This window comes from Miscanthus floridulus, chromosome 8 (genome assembly GCF_019320115.1).
Source record: "Miscanthus floridulus cultivar M001 chromosome 8, ASM1932011v1, whole genome shotgun sequence".
Lineage (NCBI taxonomy): Eukaryota > Viridiplantae > Streptophyta > Magnoliopsida > Poales > Poaceae > Miscanthus > Miscanthus floridulus.
The window spans coordinates 117,037,292-117,058,617 of NC_089587.1; the positions used below are offsets into that span (position 1 = coordinate 117,037,292).

The 21,326-nt window shown below is 43.4% G+C and overlaps 1 protein-coding gene across 1 annotated transcript; it reads right to left on the reverse strand.

The window, feature by feature from the left end:
* Positions 1-16,123: 16,123 nt before the first annotated feature.
* Positions 16,124-20,226, reverse strand: LOC136473365 (BRCT domain-containing protein At4g02110-like). The gene is made up of 7 exons (XM_066471017.1): positions 20,002-20,226; positions 19,759-19,892; positions 19,201-19,393; positions 18,246-18,380; positions 17,114-17,719; positions 16,461-16,637; positions 16,124-16,371 (listed from the first exon to the last, which is right to left on the reverse strand). The coding sequence occupies exons 1-7, from the start codon at positions 20,137-20,139 to the stop codon at positions 16,198-16,200; spliced, it is 1,557 nt and encodes a 518-aa protein (XP_066327114.1). The 5' UTR covers positions 20,140-20,226; the 3' UTR covers positions 16,124-16,197.
* Positions 20,227-21,326: the final 1,100 nt, after the last annotated feature.

Consider the following 21,326-nt stretch of genomic DNA (forward strand, 5'->3'; position numbering starts at 1 on the left):
TACATTTCAGTTGTAATAATTTGAAGTTCTTTTTTCAAGAATTGATTAATGCGATGCCTTTCTTTTTGGAATTGGACTGACTTGAATTGAGTTCATTTAGCTGTTTATTTGGCTGCTTGTAGTCTCTAACATATACCTATGCTTTCTTTTATTTATATTGTAATATGATTATGCAACAATGCGCTTGATTCATTGGTACCAAACAATTTTGATCAGTTTAGTAAATACATGTCCATGGATCAAAATTGTAGATACAAAGATTGGGAAACTCTCTTAATAATAAGAATGTTGCCGTGGAATTGTTGTATGCTAGCACAAATTGCATTTTTGATGCACGTAGCTCTTACACTTTCCTTTTCAGCATGAAACACAACAGATGCAACAGAAATAGTACTAAGTTTCAACTGAATTGCTTAAATGAGCTTCTCAGTTTGCACAGTTGGATGCCTATAGCTAATTACTTTTTTCGATTGATGATTTCCATCTCAAATATTTGAATCCAAAATAACATCCTTTCTTAGGAACACAGGGGCTGTTTGGATGCAGACCTGAGAATCTTGCCTGGCCCAGGCATCAATCTTAGGCAGGCGTCTTTGGTTCGATGCTTCAAAAACTTGCCTGGGCCATGCATGGCTCCCAGGCGTCTGATTTTGAACGCCTGGGGCCAGGATTGTTTACCTGGTCAGGCAATGGCTGGCAGGCTTCAATCCAAACATGCCTGGGTTGGGTGCCTTTGCCTGGGCTAGACTCCCCAGGCCATTCGTTCAAAAAGAGAGAGAGAGTCCCAGACCAGGGCTCCATCCAAACAGGCCCATAATCCATAGTAACTTCTTGGCTTGACCTTTATAAAGTTATAGTCCATCTTTTCACTGGATGAAGGGTACTGCTGCAAGTGGCAAATCTTTTTGTGCTAGAGGAAAAGAATGAAGTTAGATTATTTGATACTTTATAATCAAATTTACAGCCGTCACATTTGTCGCTATAATTTATTTAGTTTGGTATATTTTATATCCTCTTAGGATCACATGGGATGAGCTCGCTTAACAATACCTTTTTTGTTGGATAAGGTATTCTTTTGCCTTTTCAACCAAATGGCTTCTATCTGCGTATTCTTTACCATGGCATGAAAACAGGACATGGTCAATGCACAATCGGTCAGTTCGACTGATTGTGTGACCCGTGCCTCTTTCCTTTCCTGTTTCAAGTCACCGATGCAGGTCCCCCTGCCAAGATAAGTCCACTGATTTCAATGGAATTGTGGGTAGCTGCTGCTCCTCCCTTAAGCCTCCCCTCCACACCTCTGCCTCTTCCGTGCCTCTTGCACCATGGTACACTGCATTGGCCTCCCTGCCCCTGCAGGCTGCAGCACGCACATGTACACCCATAGGACCTTTTTTTTTCTTGAACAATGCAGGAAGTTGCATATCATTTCATTTAGGAAGAAAGATTGTACAAGGAGAGATCAAGAGGCCTCTCAATGACCCAACCCCTTACATTACATTTGCACCTATTACAAGACTGAAATAAAATACGACCTCAACCAACTTGAATGAATGATCTGTAGTATTTGGAGACCGTGGAGCAACCTTATTGAGTTTGTTGTCTAGTGATATCAACTTTAGTAAATGTTGGGTAACAACTTATGTGGAAACAATTTTACAACCTCAGTGAGTGCCTTTTGCTGCAGCTTCCACAGATGTACCAACTTTAGTGAATATTTTGTGATAACTTATATGGAGACTACAATTTCAGACAAGGAAATAAACTCCAGTGATTATTTTGATAGCAACATATGCGTAGAATCAATTAGCAGATATATGACCTGCTAGTGTTGTTACATGTAAACTACTGCTGCATATAGAATATCTTCCTATAATGTAATATGAATCCCATTTCATTGGACTCGTAAGTAACATAATGGTGCAAAAGGAAATGGAAGAAAAAAAAGCATGATGTAAGAACTATCATCATTTAAAGCAATCGACAAAAGCTAGTTCAACAGGCTTAATCATTCTGTCTGCTTAACTAACCATCCTGGCAAGCCACCTGTCCTCAGCTTCTTGGCCTAAATCAAGAAAATCTCTCCATGGTTCCTTGCTAGTCTACATATGGGTCCCAGGTTGTGGTGCACTATGGTCGCACACTTCACTCGGAGCGACCGAGTGCGCTGTAGTCTTTCTGAAGGAAAATAAAGCAGACCAAGGCTGGAAGCTACCACATAAGATGGGGTCTGGAAAAGGGAATTTTGCAAGGAGGTTGATTCTGAGCCTTGCTTATTTGGAAGGAGGTTGATTCTTCACTATCTTATAGATGAGACAGTGCTTTAAGCAATATTTTTTGCATTCTACAACAGATGAGTTCCTGATATTACAGTAGAAGTGAATTATTTTGTCAAATTATCTCTGTCCCATGCCTTTATTTGCAGGGTGACTTCCCTTTCTTGCATTTCATGGATTCTAACCATGCCCAGTCAATCATTTGGCCTGCCTTTTGTGCTTAAGGATGTCTTAAGTTCTACTGTGAATTGTGATAAATAGTTTGTTTGTTTGCCCAGTGTTTTATGCAAGTAATAAAAACTTCAATTTTAATTTGTTTATAAACTATCATACCTTGCCAATCTACACTTCAGCTCATTTTGTATATTTTATGATACCTTGTGCACTGATGATACCTACTAATTACCTAGATGAGCATGTCCTTATCTGATGGGAACATACTAATTATCTATAAGTGATTGTAGTTCCATAGATTTCTTGGTATAAATTATAACATGAACAATTTTGCTTGAGCATTTTTTCAGCGTGCCTTTAATTTTATCAGTTGCGTCTAGCTTTCATCAGTAAGATTGTTACTGATCATTAACTAATCAGTACACCCATTAGCCTTATCTTTTGTTTGCTTCGAACCAGACGTTTTATGTTTTTTTCTGCATTCCATTTTTCAATTTTAACCACTAAGTATATTTAAGATTTTTTTCTCAAACAAGCAGGAGATCTACCTATCGTTATATTAAGAAGAACAAATAAAGGGGAATGAACCATTACAAACACACACTCACACCCAAGACAACTGATAAGTAAGAAATCGTACTAGCAAAAGGCTGTTTGTCACAGAAACATGCTTTCATATCCTAATTTTGGCAATTTTAGTGTCATACTATGAATGAAAATATAAGGAAAAAAGTTGTCTTTGTAATCTTTTGTGAGATAAAGAGAAACAACTCCTATTCGGACCAATGGAAATTATCAACTAATAGAAGAGGAGATAACATGGAGAAATTGAGCATATGAGCTTGAAAGACTCAAATACATATGCACAGCACCTTGGCTTGGTGTTATTAACATGTGAGATTGACCAGTTATCCCGTTTAAAATTGTGTAAAAATATGTTTTCCTTTTTTTTTCTCCGCTATACATAGGTTATGTCATAGATGTAACCAGTAAACCAGATCTGCCATACAAAGGTCATGTTGTTGAGCTGTACCGCCAATGAACTGGGGGTCCCTTAAAGTAGTTGATATTTTCCTTATGTGTTGATAAAATCTCTTCCAGAGCTATACTGCTAACTTAATTTGTATTGTACTATAGGCCATATTGCTGAAGGGGCACACCCCCTTAGTACTCTCAATGCTACTGGATCAACGAAAAGAACCATTAGTAGTGTGATAAGATCGTAAAGGGCTGCTAGCGTAGTAGGAACAAATTCAAAGAATCAAATTCGGAAGAGGGCAGGTCCAAGCATGGTGGAGGGGCATAGAAGTCTTTCTGGTGAACAGAGTACAGAACAGATTCAATTAAACATTGAAGCACTAGTAGACACATGGACTTTAGTCCTGGTTGGGGACAGGCTTAAGTCCCAGTTGGTCGACTACCAGTCCGGTCTTTAGTCCCGGTTGCCTTGAACCTGGACTAAAGGTCCTCCGTGAATAAAAAAATAATGCCTCTCATCTCTGTGGCTCGATCGCATGGTATTCGAACCCAAGACCTCATGCATTGCCTCGCGCGTACCTTTCCAACCCTTCCTACACAGCACATGTGACTTTAGATGAATGCTTTCCTTTTGAACTAATCTATCGGAGGACTTTTAGTCCGGGTGGGTAACACTAACCGGGACTAAAAGGACCTTTAGTCTGGGATAATAATACCAACTGAGACTAAAGGGTCTACTTTTAGTCCGGGTTGATGTTATAAACCGGGACTAAAGGGTCAAGGCTCTTTAGTCTGGGTTGGTAACATCAACCGGCATTAAAGTAGACCCTTTAGTCCGAGTTTGTGTTACCAACCGAGACTAAAAGTCCTCTGACACCTAAGAAACTTGGACCCGGGACTAATGCTCACATTAGTCCTGGGTCCAATTCTAATTGAGACTAATGTATTGAACTGAAAGTCTTCTCTCTAGTAGTGAAGGAGATGCTTCTGAAAACTTCATTCCTCGCATGTTTGAGTCAGAAGTACCAACAAGCATGGAGGGAGAGCAAGGAGCACGCAGTGAGATATCAAGATCCGAAATACTTGCTGTAAAAGGTAATTCAAGTTCCTCTACCATGCCCCCAACTCAAGGAGCCAAGATTAACAACAGTACTGTTGTTAGGAAGCTGCAGCCTGAACCAACACAAGAATTTTGAATTGCAAATTGCTGTCCTGTGATCTCTTCAGAGATGCTGCGAACCGAGAGATCTTCCTCTCCCTTGATGGAATTCTTCGAACTATGTGGCTTAAAAGACAACTAACCAAAAATCGCTGGGAGTAAAAATTGGTAAGTATTATAATATATCTGTTCATTTCTGGTCGACTTGTATTCTCATATGGTGAACATAGTCCAATAGTTGTTTTTGAAGATGTCCTACACTACACTATTTAATAAAAGGTTCTTTTGATGAATGCATAAAACAGATTGTGCATTTGATTGATGCTTGATAGTACAAGGAACTGAACTTAACATATTCAAGGGCCTCTTTGGGTTGTGGATCCCTTGAAATTATTGTTGATTCTTGCTAATCGTAGAGCTCTTTGCATCAGTTTGGTTATATATATCTAATTCTGACTTGATAGGGTTAACATGATTCATCTCTTACGGTTGAGTCCTGCTGCTGAAACAGAGATTTATTTGTTAGCTTAATACAAAGAATATTGGGAGTATTCTGACCATGGTATGCTTAATGTGGTCCAAATGACATGGTTTCTCTTAAAGGAAAAAAAATGCTTTCGGCCATATCATAATTTGGGTAAGTTTAGTATATGATATTTTGAATTTATTATTGATATATGACGCAAAAGTTTTGTAGACAAAAGGAAACAAGACCTTTTTCTAGACAAAAGGAAGTATCAATTGCAGAGGATAAAGTGTCATTGATACAAATTGTCTATGAGAATATCCAAATGCTATATGTAAGATCAAGTAGAGTGCTTCTATTTTGTGCGACCTGTCATGTCAACTTGTTTGATAACTGTTTTTTTTTCTTCCATTTCTAAATGAGTTATATGATGCAAATTTGAAACTATGATTTGAGGAACTGAATTGCTCAATATGTTTGATAAGGGCGTTGAATTGGTAAACTTGTCAGTTGCCACTGAGATCAGACACAGGCACTACAATTGGACTTTTTGTGTATTGCTGGTATTTTGTTGATCTGGTTGCTTTCATCTGATAACGCTTGAGATGATTCAATGTCGAAGGTTAGTTTTGTAGAGTCTGAATCTAATGTTCATTTTTTAAGCAAGGGGCAATCTGTTAGTGGTAACTATAACTTTTTTTTTTATTTTGCACCAGTCAGTAGTGCAAAGTGATTTGACTGATGGGTTTATTACTTTATTTTCTACACAGGTACTCAAAAAACTTCTGTCGTGGTTTGCTGAGCTGCACAAGTGTTTTATCGGAACAGGCTCAATGTTTACATGTACTAGAGAACTACGAGGTGGTCAAGTGGACTTCAAGGAATTGGTTGCCTGATTCGCTGGTTCCCTCTGTCGTATCATTATCTTTAGTCATTAATCAACGGGCACAGCAATTTTGATGGACCATTACTCTCAAAAAAAAAGTTAATGGTCCATTGACTTGCTACGTTGTCTGCCAAAGTCACTTGTAAGTTAGGAGTAATGAATTGTTCTGGTATGTGGTCAGTTTACCGTCCCGTGTTTCTTACATTGGCTCTTGTTAAGGACACGTGTTTACTGTTTGGAATACTGAATGAATTGCTGATGCGGCCGGAGGCCCTAACGTATACATTATGGGCACATATGCATGGAGGCCCGTACAATGAAGGATATACAACATATGTGCACCTAGCATCCCCTTCCAAACTCAAGGTGGATCATGAAACTAAGTTTAGAAAGATAAAATCGATGTTGAGTTATTGTTTGTGCCATTGTGAAGAAGTCTGCCAATTGAAGCTTTGCAGGCACATAGCAAACAGTAATAATAACATTATCTTGCACTTGTGTCCGGGTGTAAGAGACATCAACGCCAATATGCTATGTGAGCTCATCCTTCAATGGATCATGAGCTATGCTGATAGCATTCATTGTCAGACAAAAAAAGGAATTGGCACAAGAACAGATACACCAAAGTCCTCAAGTAACCTATGCTGTCACAAGAGCCATAGCTCATACTCAGCCTCTGAACTTGAATGAGAAATTGTTGTGTGCTTCTTAGTATTCCATGCATTGAGGAAACATCACCAAGAAAAACACAGTAGGCAGAAAGAGAGCGGCGATCGAAGCAGTCACTAGCCTAAGTAGAAGTAAACTTGGAGCTAAAAAGAGAATCATCATCAGTGATGATTCTGAATACATTGCTTTTGTGCAGGCATGCCACAGTAAACAATTTCTCATGTCTAATTAGGATCCCCTTTGTTACTTTCTTGGGATCGAAATTTCTTCCACGTTTGAGGGTCTTTACCTGTCAAGAAAAGTACATTCATGATCTTCTTGATTGTGCTTCTCTCACTGATCATCGCTTGTTGAGACACCCATGGAGCTCAATCTTCATCTTAGTGCCACTGATGGTGATGCTCTTGCTGATCCAACACGATACTGCCACATTGTAGGGAGTCTTGTCTATCTAAGCGTCACTTGACCTGACATTTCATATGCTGCGCACATCCTGAGTCAATTTGTTTCTGCTCAAAGTCAGCTCCACTATAGTCATCTCCTTCGTCTCTTGTGTTATCTTCACATAACCATTACTCGTTGGCTATCCTTTCCGCGTCTGACCACGAGATGATCTATGGATAAACATAGCAAGATCATGAGCACTAGGAGAGAAACCAGCAACAATGACAATAGAGGCAAAACGTTGGAACCAAGCAGCACGAGGGGCTTGCTTTAGGACATAAAGAGATGGACGAAGGTGAAAACCATGCCCTCAGAAACATAATACCTAGGAGGTGGCCGCGTATACACAACCTGCGGGTTACCATTAAGGAAGGCAATTTTCACATCAGGTTAGGAAATCGACCACTCACAAAGAGAGGCCATGGCAAGAAGTGTGTGGACGTGATCATGTGAGCCAGACTCAACATAGTCACGACCATGCTCCTACTGGAAAACACGAGCCATGAGAGCCATCACAGTGAGTCTTGATCTTATAAACCCACTTGTATGTAATGGGACAAACATGAGAAGGAAGTGGAACAAGATCCCATGTGCCAATGCACTCAAGAGAGCAGCAATCTCTTCGGCTATCGCAAACTATCACTCCAGATGACAAATGGCAGCACGATACGTAGTCGGCTCCCCTCCTATATGTTGCAAATGTATGTTTCAAGTGTTTCAGAGATATGTTGCAAGTGTTTCATATGGATGTTGCAAAGTAGATCGAGATCTTGCATATGTTGCAAGTGTTTTAGAGGTACGTTGCAAGCATTTGTTCAAATGTTTCATCGGTTTTAGATGTATGTTGCAAGTGTTTATCTAGATGTTGCATATGTTTCACACATATGTGGCAAGTGTATGTTCTAAATGTTTCATCTGTTTCAGCAAGTGTTTCATGTTGCAAGTTTGTACCGCCAGCGTTGGTGTCGACGAGGGTGGTAGGGCCATGCCGCGGCCACCGACGCGGGGAGGAGCATAGACTGCAGCCGGTGTGGAAGAGACCGGGGCGAGTCACTCAGGGCGCCGTGGAAGAGATGGGCACGGACGGTGCAGAAGTGGCGGGCATGGCGCCAGTGTGGAAGAGGCGAGGGTGAGTGATCCAGGTGGCGTGAAACGGAGCTAGCGTGGGCGGCACGTGAATCCGATTAGATGGGCGGAGCAGGCGCGGGCGTCCGGACGCCCAATTGATTATTGAATCAAAGACATTTCCTTAAACTTGTACTATTGTATGTCTTTTGTATGCTAAATATATGTGTGGTAATAGCTAGTCTTGAATTCTTGAAATATTCCCAAAAGACAGTGGCCTTGCTTGATCAACCGGCGGCTGTCCATGGTTCCACGCCGTTGCCACCGTGCTTCGCGCCGCTGTCGCCGCAGAACGCCTCCAAAGTACGGTTCCCGAGCTCACGACCATCGTCAAAGTACTTGAACCACACATACGCCTTGAGGTCGATCGGGCGGTACAACCGTGGGTGGTTGTGGGGATACGACCCTAGGTACCCACGGCGCAAGATATGGGCCGCACCATCAGGGACGGTCCAGCCCATGACATCGAGACTTGCAGCGCATGGCTCTGGTCGGCATACACCGCAAGGCATCTAGAAGATATGATTTATTAGGACTCTTATAGATATTGTAATCCTACCATATAACCGACTAGGATACTTTTTTTGTAACCCTACTCCTCCAGAGTATATAAGGAGGGGTAGGGGTCCCCTAGTCGGCCGATCCAATCTCATACACAATCAATACAAACCAACAGAGTATAGGACGCAGGGTTTTACGTCATCTTGATAGCCTAAACCTGTATAAAGCTTGTGTCTTATGTCTTTGTTACCATCCGGTTTCTGATCACGTGCACCTCTATCGATCAATCTACCATCACGGGTAGCCCCCTCGGTGGACTGTTGAGCATCTTTAGTCGACAGTTGGCGCGCCAGGTAGGGGTGTGCATGTTGATCCCCTCGGTGAAGGACGCAAGCACCACCAGGCACTCAGACTTCTCCGCCGATCAACTAGTCGGACTACAAGGTTCATGGACTTCGTCGCCAACCAGTTGGTTGGACTGTTCGACGCTCACTTCTACTTGGTGGTCGGATTTTGCAACGTCTTATCGGTGTGCTATCAAGTTGCTCCATACTGTTCGGATAAGGGTGCTGATCTTGGGCGGCACGTCGGGGTCTTGATACGCACATGACAGATGACGTTGGCAAGCTTTCAAGGTTTTTCTTTGACCCTGCTACAAAATTCATTCCTCATATACCTGCAGGCTCGGAGACTAAGTGTGTACACTTCACCTTATGGTGAATGTACAGATTTTTTGATCACAGGATTCTTCGGCAACGCTAGGTACTGGTTGCTTTCTTAGCCACGCTAAGGACTGTATGTTTTTCTTTGACCCTGCTACAAGATTCATTCCTCATCTTCCAACAAGCTCGGGGACTACATTATGTACAATGCACCTTGCGGTCCACGTACTATTTCTTCTTCACGGTGTTTTGACTATGTCAGGTCTATCGCTTAATGCCTCTGCTTTGTTCTGATGACCACGTCGTCATATCCTGAGCAATTGGCACTTAAGTGTGTACACTTCACCGACCAAAATTTCTCAAATTATTTCTGTTAAGCTCCTTACATCCTATTGGTGAGCCTAACTTGGCTAAGTCCAAGGTCCGTTGGCTGGTTGCACTGGTCGGCATCCGTCCTAGCTGGTCGGCAGGGCGGTCAAACTGGTCGTCATACTTTTTCACTGCCCAAGTCACCAGTTAACCTGGTCGGCTTCCTTTTTCGCCGTTTGGATCATCAGTGGAGCTGATCGTCTTCATGGCAAACTACTTGGACTTGATCAAGATGACGCCACCAAGTGGATATAAGGCGCTCGGGACTAGTTGTGGGGGGTCTGACCTCAGGTACCCATGGCGGACTATATGGGCCGCACCACAAGGGACGGTCTAGCCCACAAGATGATGGCTTGCGGCTCACAGCACAGCTCAGTGCACGCCGCAAGGCACCTCGGCAAGATCCTGAAGATCACATAGAATTTGTTAGGATATGCCGAATGTAATATTCTATGTATATCTTATTTGTTATCTGGGTAGTTGTAGACCTGATCGGCATATAACCCTACCCTGGGCTATATAAGGCAGGTATGAGACCCCCTCAAAACATACGCAATCATATACGATAGCCAATATAACCGACGGGACACAGGATTAGGGTATTATATCTAGCTGACGGTCTGAACCTGTCTAAATCTTTGTCTTATCGCCATCTTGCTCCTGATCTCGCTCACTTCTACGACAAATCTACCATCGTGGGTATACCCCTCGATGGACTGCCAAACACATTTAGTCGACAGTGGTCGGCATCAACCAGCTCGTCCAGCACGCACACCACGGCGCCGGTCCCGGTCCCTGCCGGCAAGGGGCTCACCAGCGCCAAGAACCACTCCCGGCCACTCGGCGTCCTCACCCGGTGCATGCACGCGGGCACCCTCCCGTTCGTCATCACCTGCACTGCACGCGCGCGCGCGGGTGGGCGAGTGAGTTCAGATACAGCCTAGGCATGAATCGTTCACACTTCACAACCGTACCTTGAGGAGCTCGTCGGCCATGACGACGTAGGTATCGCTCTCGGGGGCCACGGCGAGCCACCGGCCGTCCTTGGCCTGCACTTCCAGGCCCTTCCGCGTCGTGCTGCACCACCACGGTTGCCAGACAGTAATCGTAGTGGGGCGCCATGGACTGGCCGCCGTTCGCCACTGGCACTGGGTCCGGCCGCGCGCCGTAGTGGTTCAGCCGGACGACGAGGTTCGTGACAGCGAGGGGCAACGTCGCCACGCGCTCCGGCACGCCCATGCTCTCAAGGATCATGCTCACCACCGTGCTTTTCCAGCCTGTGCATCTCCCTCGCCAGCGCCCACACGGCATCACTGCTCACGCATACACTCAATGCGAATTAAAGACATGCATCCATGCATATGCATCACATGGACACGACGGATCAAGTTACGAACATTCCACGGCTTTGATATGTTCGGTGGACGATGGATTGGTTACCAGAAGAGAGGGTTGCCGCCGTTGGGCCAGAGGAGGTCAGCGAAGGCGCTAATGACGCCGGTGTTAGTATTTAATCTTGTCATTAGAGCATTATATGTTTACGTTGTTAGTTGCACATAGAAAATAGAAAATAAGTGTCGGTGGCTCACGACGAAGATGTTGACGTGCCGTGTGATGCGGGTGTTGCCATATGAAGTGGTGTTGCATGTGAATTGCTAGGCAAAAAAAGGTCAAGAAAGCCGAGTGAATCGGTCATGCGTGATGCAAGGAAGAAGTGACCTAAATCGGTCAGGTGTGGATAGATAGATGCATACACGAGATGTGCTGCTAGGCCATTAATAGCATGTGAAAAGGTCTATCCTAGAGGCTTGCATGGCGTGAGTTACGGCTAAGTGGAATTGATCGATTATTATCCTCTGCATGTATGTAAGTCTATAAATGAATAAAAAAACACGGGAGTTGTGTGGCTTGCGTCAATAAAGTTGTCTACTTTTATCATTTCTGTGTGTTCATTCATGAGAAACTAAAAGAGTGTTTGTGATAAACACATGTAGAGTGAGGGAGAGATTCCCGCAAGATTATGTGACTAGGCATTTCCGACAGCCGGGATGGTCTGCCTTGTCGATGTGGACGGACTCCTGCACGAAGTACCCGGTGTGCGGGGGAGCTCCGGGCGTGTTCCGCAGCTTGACGTCGCGCGGGAATGCGAAGAGGTCCCGGAGAGGACGCGGCCGAACAGTGTATCCCGTAAAGCGGGCGCCAGTCCGCCGGCCACGGCGACCACGCAGCCGTGTGCCGTCATGGATGCCGCCACCGCGTGCAGCGCGCCCGTCCTCCTAGCCCGGCGTGCTGGGCTCCGGCCCGCGCAGGTCGACCCTGTGGCTGTGGAGCTCCATCCTTTGGTGGCCGTACGTGCGTGCTGGAGTGGAGGGGAGATGGCGCTGAGCAAGGAAGGTTTCGATCTCAGAGCTGAGGCAGCTAGTGAAGCGATGACTGCAGGCATGCACCATGTTCAGACTTCAAACCACACACAAAGCTGAATAATGAGGCTTAGGTAAGGTCAGACCTAGCGTGCAGTCTAGCACCCTGTTCATTTATGCTGAAATTTGACTTATGCTGATTTTTACATTAAAATATTGTGAGAGAAAGATATTGTTCCATGACTGAAAAATAGTTCGAGAACTAAAGCCAGTGAATTCAATGCACACGCACTCTCCTAACCAGATGTTCCACTTGCCACTTCCCAATCGGGACGTAGGTAAGGCTGGACACAAAACTCGAAGCTTGTTAGCTCGCTCGGCTCGTGGCTGGCTCGACTCGGCTCGGCTCGGCTCGTTAAGATAACGAGCCGAGCCAAGATTTTAGCTCGTTAGCTATAACGAGCCAACTCGAGCCAGCTCGCGAGCCGCTTGCGAGTTAAACGAGCCAAGCTTTCAGAGAAAAAAAGTATCAATTAAGGTAGTTAGATGCATGAATACTATAGTATTTTATTATACTTGTATATATATTAGCGCATATTAATTTTTTTATTCGATTTAAGGTTGTTAGATTCATTTCTTTTGTATTATTATTATTCTCAAACTTTAGATAAATGCAAATATTATATTTTTGTGTATTTTTTATACCTGGCTCGCAAGCTTAACGAGCCAGCTCGAGCTTTTAACGAGCCAAGCCGAGCCGAGCCGAGCTGGCTTTCTGACTCGTTAGGATAACGAGTTGAGCCGAGCTAGCTCGTTATCTTAACGAGCCAGAACGAGTCGAGCCGAAACGAGCCGAGCCGGCTCGTTATCCAGCCTTAGACGTAGGTAAGCAGGAGTAGCAGATAAGACTAATGGCACAACACTGAATTTGGAGTTAGTAGCAGGTTAGGAGGTATTTGGATTCAGGACTAAACTTTAGTCCCTGTTACGTCAGATATTTGATGCTAAATAGACTAAAATATGAGCTAATTATAAAACTAATGCATAAGTTATGGCTAATAAGCCAAATTAACTCATGATTAGCACATGTTTATTGTAGCATTACATGGACTAATCATGGATTAATTAGGTTTAATAGATTCGTCTCGTTATTAGTTTTATAATTAGCTCATATTTAATCCTCCTAATTGGCATCTAAACATCTGACATGACAGAGACTAAAGTTTAGTCACGAGAATCAAACACTCCCTTAAAGGCACGAAACTAAAGGCAGAACTATAGGCACAAAACTATCGTAGTTAACTCGTGTACTTATCCGTTGACACTTTACATACAGCGTCCATTAGAACAAATTAATCGGGCTTTCGGACTTAACTTTGATTATATTTTTTTAGTGAAGCCTTTTATTACAATATGTTGCAATCAACAAGTCTTCTCTAGCTTGTGGACCAAAAAAAAGACAAAAATGTCCATTAGAGTTTACTTGAACGCATAAAAAATTGGTGCATGCGCTCCACTCCTTTGTGGGTTGTCACCACTACCTCCACCCACACTCTGCGTCGTCGCTGCCACCCTGCTCCGTGCCCACCCCACCCTCTGCACTGCAGCTGTCGCCCCACCCTCCCTCTACGTTGCCGCCGCGTCCACACCTGTCCTCTGTGCCACCATTGTCGTGCCCACCTACCCTCATCGCTGCCGCCCGTGCCGCCCCCACCCCGCCCTCTATGCTCTGTCGCCCAACTCCCCGTTGCTAGCGAGCTCTACACTGGTGACCTCCACGTGCCGATGAGCCTCCATTCGCCGAAGCAGCAACGAGATGTTACGCTGAAAGTGCATGTTGCAAATGTATATTTCAAGTGTTTCAGAGGTATGTTGCAAGTATTTTATATCGATGTCGTAAAAGTAGACCGGGATGTTGCAAAAACTAGATCGGGATGTTGCACATGTTGCAATGGCTATACACGTATGTTTCAAGTGTATGTTCCAAACATCTGTTTCAGACAAATGTTGCAAGTATTTTATGTGGTTGTTGCAAAAGTAGATATGGATGTTGCATATACATGCATGTTGCAAGCGTATGTTTCAAGTGTTTCATATGTTTCATATATATGTTGTAAGTGTTTCATCTATGTTGCATATGTTTGCAATGGCTACACACGTGTTTTCAAGTTTTTTCTGGTGTTTGCAAGTGTTTAGCTGTTTCGGACGTATGTTGTAAGTGTTTCATCTAGATGTTACAAAAATAAATTTGGTGTTGCACATGTTGCAATGTGACCCACCTACAAAGCTGCCTACTGCAGCTGCTAGGGTGCCACTGAGTGGGCACAAACGGTCCCACGTGCATGCACATGGGAAGCGGAGGGGTGTGAGCAGTCCTCGCATGCGTCAGGCGGCACAGGCCCCCGCATGGGCGCGGCCACAGAACCATCCGACGGATCGATATCTAATCAAACGTCCGAGCGCTAGCAGCTCCCATAAAAATACCATGCCTAGCCCTCAACAAATAGCTAAGGGCCTCCACGTCCTTAGGATATAGACCGCCCCTAGGTTTTATAATATGGCTTCATTCAAGCGTTATGTATCAAAACTAGATACGTAAATCCTCACCTATCATGGTTACCCTCATTTTCGTGTGTAATAAAACTTGGCAAGAAACACTTGCAACTATACACTCAAAACTAGCACGGTGAATTTGATAAATATCCACAAATCTTGCCGTTTTCTACGTGGCACTTTGGGAAATGTTATACTCCGTATCCCCCATTCCCCTTAGAGCAAGTCTAATAAAACTTGGCTATAAACTAAGACAAGTCATCATCGGACAAGTTTACAGACTAATTCATATAATAATTAGTCTCTTCTTTTAGTCTAAATAGTATTTTATGGTTATACTGGGACCACTTGCTAGTGTCATACATCAATTCCTATAGTCTCCACTCTCCAAGAGTGGAAGAAGAGTATTGGTTTCCGTGACGAGCTCGGCGACAGAAGCAACGCCAAGCTACGCACTCTATCTCCTCCATCACATGCACGGTTATGACATGGTGTTCGTTTCGCCGATCATTGTACCTGCTCTTAGGCGTTACAGTACGGCTTTGCAAAAGTCCCTATCGATCATTACAACTAGAAAACTTCCATATAATCTGTAAAGCTACCTTCACACGCAAGACTCACAAATGGGCATAAAATCAGCACGCATCTTGCCATTTTCCTTGTCTGACGGGATGAAAATCGAGATGCGCGAAGAGTCCCGAACAGATTGGAATGGATGCAATTTAGCTAGCGCATGCATGCTCGCATCACGCTACCCCAAATGCGCAATGCAGAGCCGAGCCGGATTGTTGCCTGACAACGTGATTATTAGTTTTGCAGCTCCTGCCTAGATCAACCAGTTCCATATTTCGGTATTTGCGTGTTGCTTAGGTTGTTGCTTAGTTCTTTTCCGTGTGGCATATACGAGCACTCCAGCTAGGGGTGGAATTTCCCCTCCAAAAAAAAACTAGGGGTGGAATTAAAATCGATAGCATATATATCCATATAACTTGATATTCATATTCAAATGCGAATATGTGGTGGTACTAAGAGATATTTTTCAGTTGACAAATATTTTATGTACATACCAATATGGATACATTCAAATTCGTTTCCCAAATATGGATACGAATATGCGTCGGAAGTCACTTTTATCGAACAAAAATGGAAACCCAGCCAGCTAGGTTAAAGTATTTTTCTAAAATATAAATGTGACCTATATCAAATATAGATTACGTCATTAAGATATGGATATAAATGTGAGTATCAATAGGAATGTTTACCTGTATAGAAGGAATTGATAGGTCATATTTGTGGGAGTAATCAGTATCATGTTTGGGAGACTACATTTGACACTAGGTTCCACTTCTTTATGCAAAGAAGATACTGTTTGGAGTTCAATAAGCTCGCATCCACCCTCAGCAATCAATATTAGAGTATAGACATCAAATGGACTTTGGCAATTACATTGCAAACTTATTGGTTATTCAGTGAGACAAGCCGATATGGCGTTCATGCCTTCTGATATACAGTAATTTCCTTCAACAATCTCAATCGGGCCTCTGGCAAAATTTGACATGAGTATCCTAATTGGGGCTAACGATACCGGTGAAACAGCATCCGCGGATCTCTGCAGTGCATGCATGTCCAACGGTTCATCGGAGGATCAAGGCAGTACGAGTGTACCCACTGTGATCTGCAGACCTGGCAGCTTTGAAGAAGTTCCTCAGGTTCACGGAAGTGGCACTGGTAGCATGCTCCTTGCCCAGCCTAGACAATAGATTCAATGTGCAGAGGGGTAAGCATTGCAGATCCAGATGATTTAAGCAGTAAGGATACATGGAATAATAAGATCTCACCGTTGATCGAGAGAAATCATAGCCTTCATTGCCCAACACAAAAACATCAGTAGAAGCTTCACAAGGAATGGTCTGCGAGTATATCTTCTGATCTGAGGTGCCTGCCTCGTCCACCTTACTGATCCATGTGAAACTGGCTTTGCAAAGTGGACATGTTGAGACTTTACCCTTAGAAGCCTGAAATGCAGGATGCAGCACTAAGAATAACCATTTCTAGTTGAACATTAATGGTGATGGGAAAAAACTAAATAACCTATAGCAGAGTGAGGTTATTGCTAATCCCTTTGGCACAAGACTTGCCATTAATTGGATGGAATGTATTAGTTGTGTTTCTTTTTTATTTTGTACTTATGTTTCCTACATGTTATGAGTTGGTATCATTTGCTTTCAGTTATGGTATAAAGCTATCTTGAATCTGCATCAGTAAAAAAGCAGCTGCTGCTGAAAGCTATCACTGCTGGTACAGTATTTGCCTGAGACAATAAAAGCCACAGCCGCAGCTTCAGCGGCTGTTTCGCCCGTTAGTCTGAACCAAACCCCTCAAGAAGGCAAGTGGGTTCTAGTAGGGAAACAGATACATCTCCAAAACATTGAGGACATCAAGAATCTAATATAAGCAAAGGTCAAGAAACAAGAATCAAACTGATACATACCAGACAATCCACCCATTCTTGAATGCATGAATAACAGAATCGATGTCCACATGGTAAGATGCCCCTTGTTGAACAAAAATCTGTCCAGCATATGACACATGATAATTCTGCTTGCGTTTCTGAATTAGTTGATTTTTCCATGGGTTTGTTATCATATCCCATTTCATCATCAGCTAGAATGCCAAGGCTACATTTATCTACTTGCTCCTGAGTACAGAAAGCTGGTTCCTGTCCTGACAAATCAAATGGAAGTAAGCTTCTTGAAGTCTCCTTTAATTCAACGTTGTCTAGTTCTTTTCTTCCTGCTGGTTCATGCCTACTAGTTTCACCAAATTCATATAGAGAATCCAGGGTACTTTGTCGAAGTGATGATGATGGCGCACTTGTCTTGGTAAACTTTCTTTGAGCTTCTATACACAGAATATCTGAAGTTTGAGGTTCACTGAAGCTGTCAGACAAACTATCATTTTCAAAGTTTTCAGTAAGATTGTTCCTTTCTCCCATCCTGATAGGAACTTCATTGTGAAGCAACCGTGACAAGTTTCCCTTCTGCTTTGATGTGCTCTGGGACGTTGTATGACTTGACACATGAAGGCACTGTCTTGCCTGCATTGTCATTTGATATGTGCATAAGATTGCAAATAAAAATGTGATGGCAAGTGAAAGTTAAAAAGCAAGCTGTGCACATTTATTCATCAAAACCTATATTACCCAAACAGGTGTAAGCTATGAGATGCGGCGGTCGCAACATTGATTTTGTAATCTCCAACATGGACAACATGCAAAAAAATAATCAATGTCACCTCCATAAAGAAAACAGTACTTATCACCATAAAGGGGCGGTGCCTCGAGTCCTTAAGCAACTGTACAGAAGGTACTGAGCCCTTTTCTTCATGTGACTAAGCTACCGCCTACCAGATTGTGTGTTCATCCAATATAATTGTTAAACAAACCGAGCACCAAAAATATAAACCTTTTGAAGGGTGCTTGATCAGGATTCAGGATAAGAATACTGATGTTCATAAACAAATTAAGATATTTCAGGAGAGTAAGCAGAGGACACCTAAACTTTCTAGGCTACAGCACAACAAAAGAAGGGATTGATAAATATGAACTTGCATATAAATATTACCATGACACATGACACATCGTCCTGCAGGTTTAAGACATCTCTGTCCGCTGATGTATTGACATGCTTCATACGCTTTCTTCTTTTCTTAACGACTGATGAAAGATTTTTCTTAGAATTCCCATCACCAACAGAATTCTGAAGTCAGCAGGTCAACCAAACTCCATCAGAAAACATATAGCGCAATACACATTGTTATTTTTGGAAAAAGTAAGTTCATGGTGAAACACACATTTGATTATCAACTGCTACTTGACACTATGAATGCCATAATTTTAAAATGAAGAATAAACACAGTTCCAGTGCACTTTCGAGAATTTTTGGAAAACTAATTTTATGCTTAGGCCATAGGTATGTAGGGAGGGGTACATATAAGGTAAAAGTTTGACAATTCAATCGAACAAATACATACTTTTATCAGATACGCTGGAGAGCTACGTATCTTTATATTCAGCTTAGATATGTGTGTCGTTAGTTCTATCAGCATCTCAGCAATATGTTGCTGAGTGTTGGTGTTATCAGTGAGGTCCTATAAACTAGTACATGCCAATATATCAGACTTAAATCGAAAAAAAAATGGTCAAACTCATGTTTTTCCCCATTTTCAGTCAAATTCCATCCATAAATTTGAACTTATCAGCTAATAAATTACCAATTATCAGATATAATCAGACTTATCAGCTCTACCAACCAGCAGCCATGTTTTATGAATAGATGGAAGGTCATATTCTAATACACAACAACTGTCGCCCTCATATACCCACAGAATCATTTCTACCGCAACAGATTCCAGCTGAACCATGATTGGGCAATATTACACATATGCTTGACATAGCATCAAAGCAGTAGAATGGAGATATAAGAAACATGATGAATTGCACATTGTATTAGACAATACAACATCATGATCATGGGTCTGCATGCAGGAACAAAATGAAATGAAGGTTATGATTCTTACTTCTTTTAGTAGGGCAGACTCAAAATCAGAATCAGAATCATCAAGCTTAACTTTATAGCTGGCTCTGGCGGGAGGAGTGTCCCAGAAATCATCAGGTAACTCTTGGAAAACCCTGTCCTCCATGATGGCCTTTTTCTTGCCTTGTGTACGGGAACGAGCAGGCAGCTCTGGGACTGGCCCTGCTTCTTCACCACTGTGTACCAGGCAGAAATGAAGGTTTTCTGAGTAAGTAGCCAACAATTTTACAGAATAAGATGGTATCTGTGACTTGTATTTAAAGGGACTGTCCCTGCTTCTTCGCAACTATTAATCCAAAGGAAAGATGAGGTTTTATCTGAGAAATACCGTCAGCATGTTGACACAAATCTAAGAACAAAACGTGAGATGGATTAGAACTGTCCACAGCAATTTCGTTCTATCAAGGCAGCACATCTGTGGAAATATAATTGCTCTTTCCAGTTTCACATTTGTATATGGATTCGCACAAGTGAAACAGCAACAGAGTGCTTGTCTAATCATATCACAATTTCAAAACAGTTGAAGAAAAATTGCCCCTACCTTACCATCAAGTAGGGGTCCTCTGGGAGGCGCCTCCCCTCCCTGAGACACTCCGTGAACCACCGGTGGCTCACGACGCGAGTCCCCAGCTTCCTCGCGATGTCGTACTTCTTCCCCTCGAGCCTCCAGCACACCTGCCCGCAAGTAGCGCGCACCAGATCCAGTTTCTCATCGCGTGGAATCAAATCACCCAACTAAAAATCGATGCCCAGCCAGCAGGCGAGGCGATGCGTAGTGTCTTACCAGGTGGGTGATGGACCTGCTCATGGATCCTACGTAGCTGGCGCCGGTCTCCGCAATGAGGTTCACGAGCCTGTGCCGCTCCTCGCCGTGGTAGCCGCTCACCGTCGCGACCACGGAACCCATCCCATCGATCGGCATGGGATCCGCCGGGGAGTGAACCAGAAGGACGACAACCACTACCGGGGGAAGCGGGGGACGGCGAACGGAGGCGGATGGCGGATCACGGCGGCGGCGCTACAGGAGTGGGGAAGCAAGCAGTTTTTCGAGGCTTTGATTTGAAAACCCCTACCTTTTGTGTTTCCCTCCCATTTGTTCAAAAAATTTCAGGGTCCCGCGGTTGCTGAAATAAACATTTGATGGGCCGCTGTTGGATTTACAGGCAGGCCGGACCTCCGGAGCATGACGTAACGATAACGGGCCTCGAGTCCATACGGAGTACTCCGCCTCAAAAAGAACAAAATTTCGTTTCTCGAACAATTTCAAGCATTGGGGGACATTTTTTAGGTGATGAACATGTGATTCATGAGAATGGTGATTTAGGCCTGGCTTGGATGCGTATGTATTCATCTCAATCTACATGTGTTGAAGTGGATTAGAGTGGAATTAAACTAATTTACATTCCATCCCACTCCAACACATGTAGATTGAAGTGAATACACGTACATCCAAAGCCTTAAACTTGATTCTAGCTTACAAAGGATACCAGGGGTGTTGGTTGAGCTTCTCAACAAGATGAAGAAGCTGGTTCACCTCCATTTCTCCCTTGCTCCTCCTTGGTTTCTCCTCATCCTAGCTCCAAATGGTTAGGAAGAGAGGGCCTTCCTCTTCTATCCCTAGCCCGTGTGGATAGCAGCACCTAGGTGACCTCCATGGCTCCATATATGTCTTCTTGTAGTTAGTGGCAATCTCCAACCCTTGATCTATGTGTGTGAGAGTGGAGAGATGAACTAGAGAGAGTGTGTGAGTGAGAGTGAGGAGAGGGAGTGCGAGAAAATGTGTTGGTGCTACTGTTGCCTCCTCCACGAAATGGGACAGGTGGAATGATTGGTGGGGCCACAAGTGCTCCAAAGGTGATAGCTCAAATCTATGCATGAACTGTTCTGGGGATGGTCCGTGGGAACACGAACAGCCTGAAAAGTTCTAAGTCTATGTAAATGCTGAGGCGGAATGTTCGTGTGGTGTGTCGGATGGTCTGCTGGAACAAGCAGTGCCTAGAAATATGCAGTTTCCTTACAACTAGTTTTCCAAATTTGAATTTAACATGTAAATGATGCTAACGATGATGATGATTATGAACAAGTCACAATTAGGTCGTAAAAAATTAA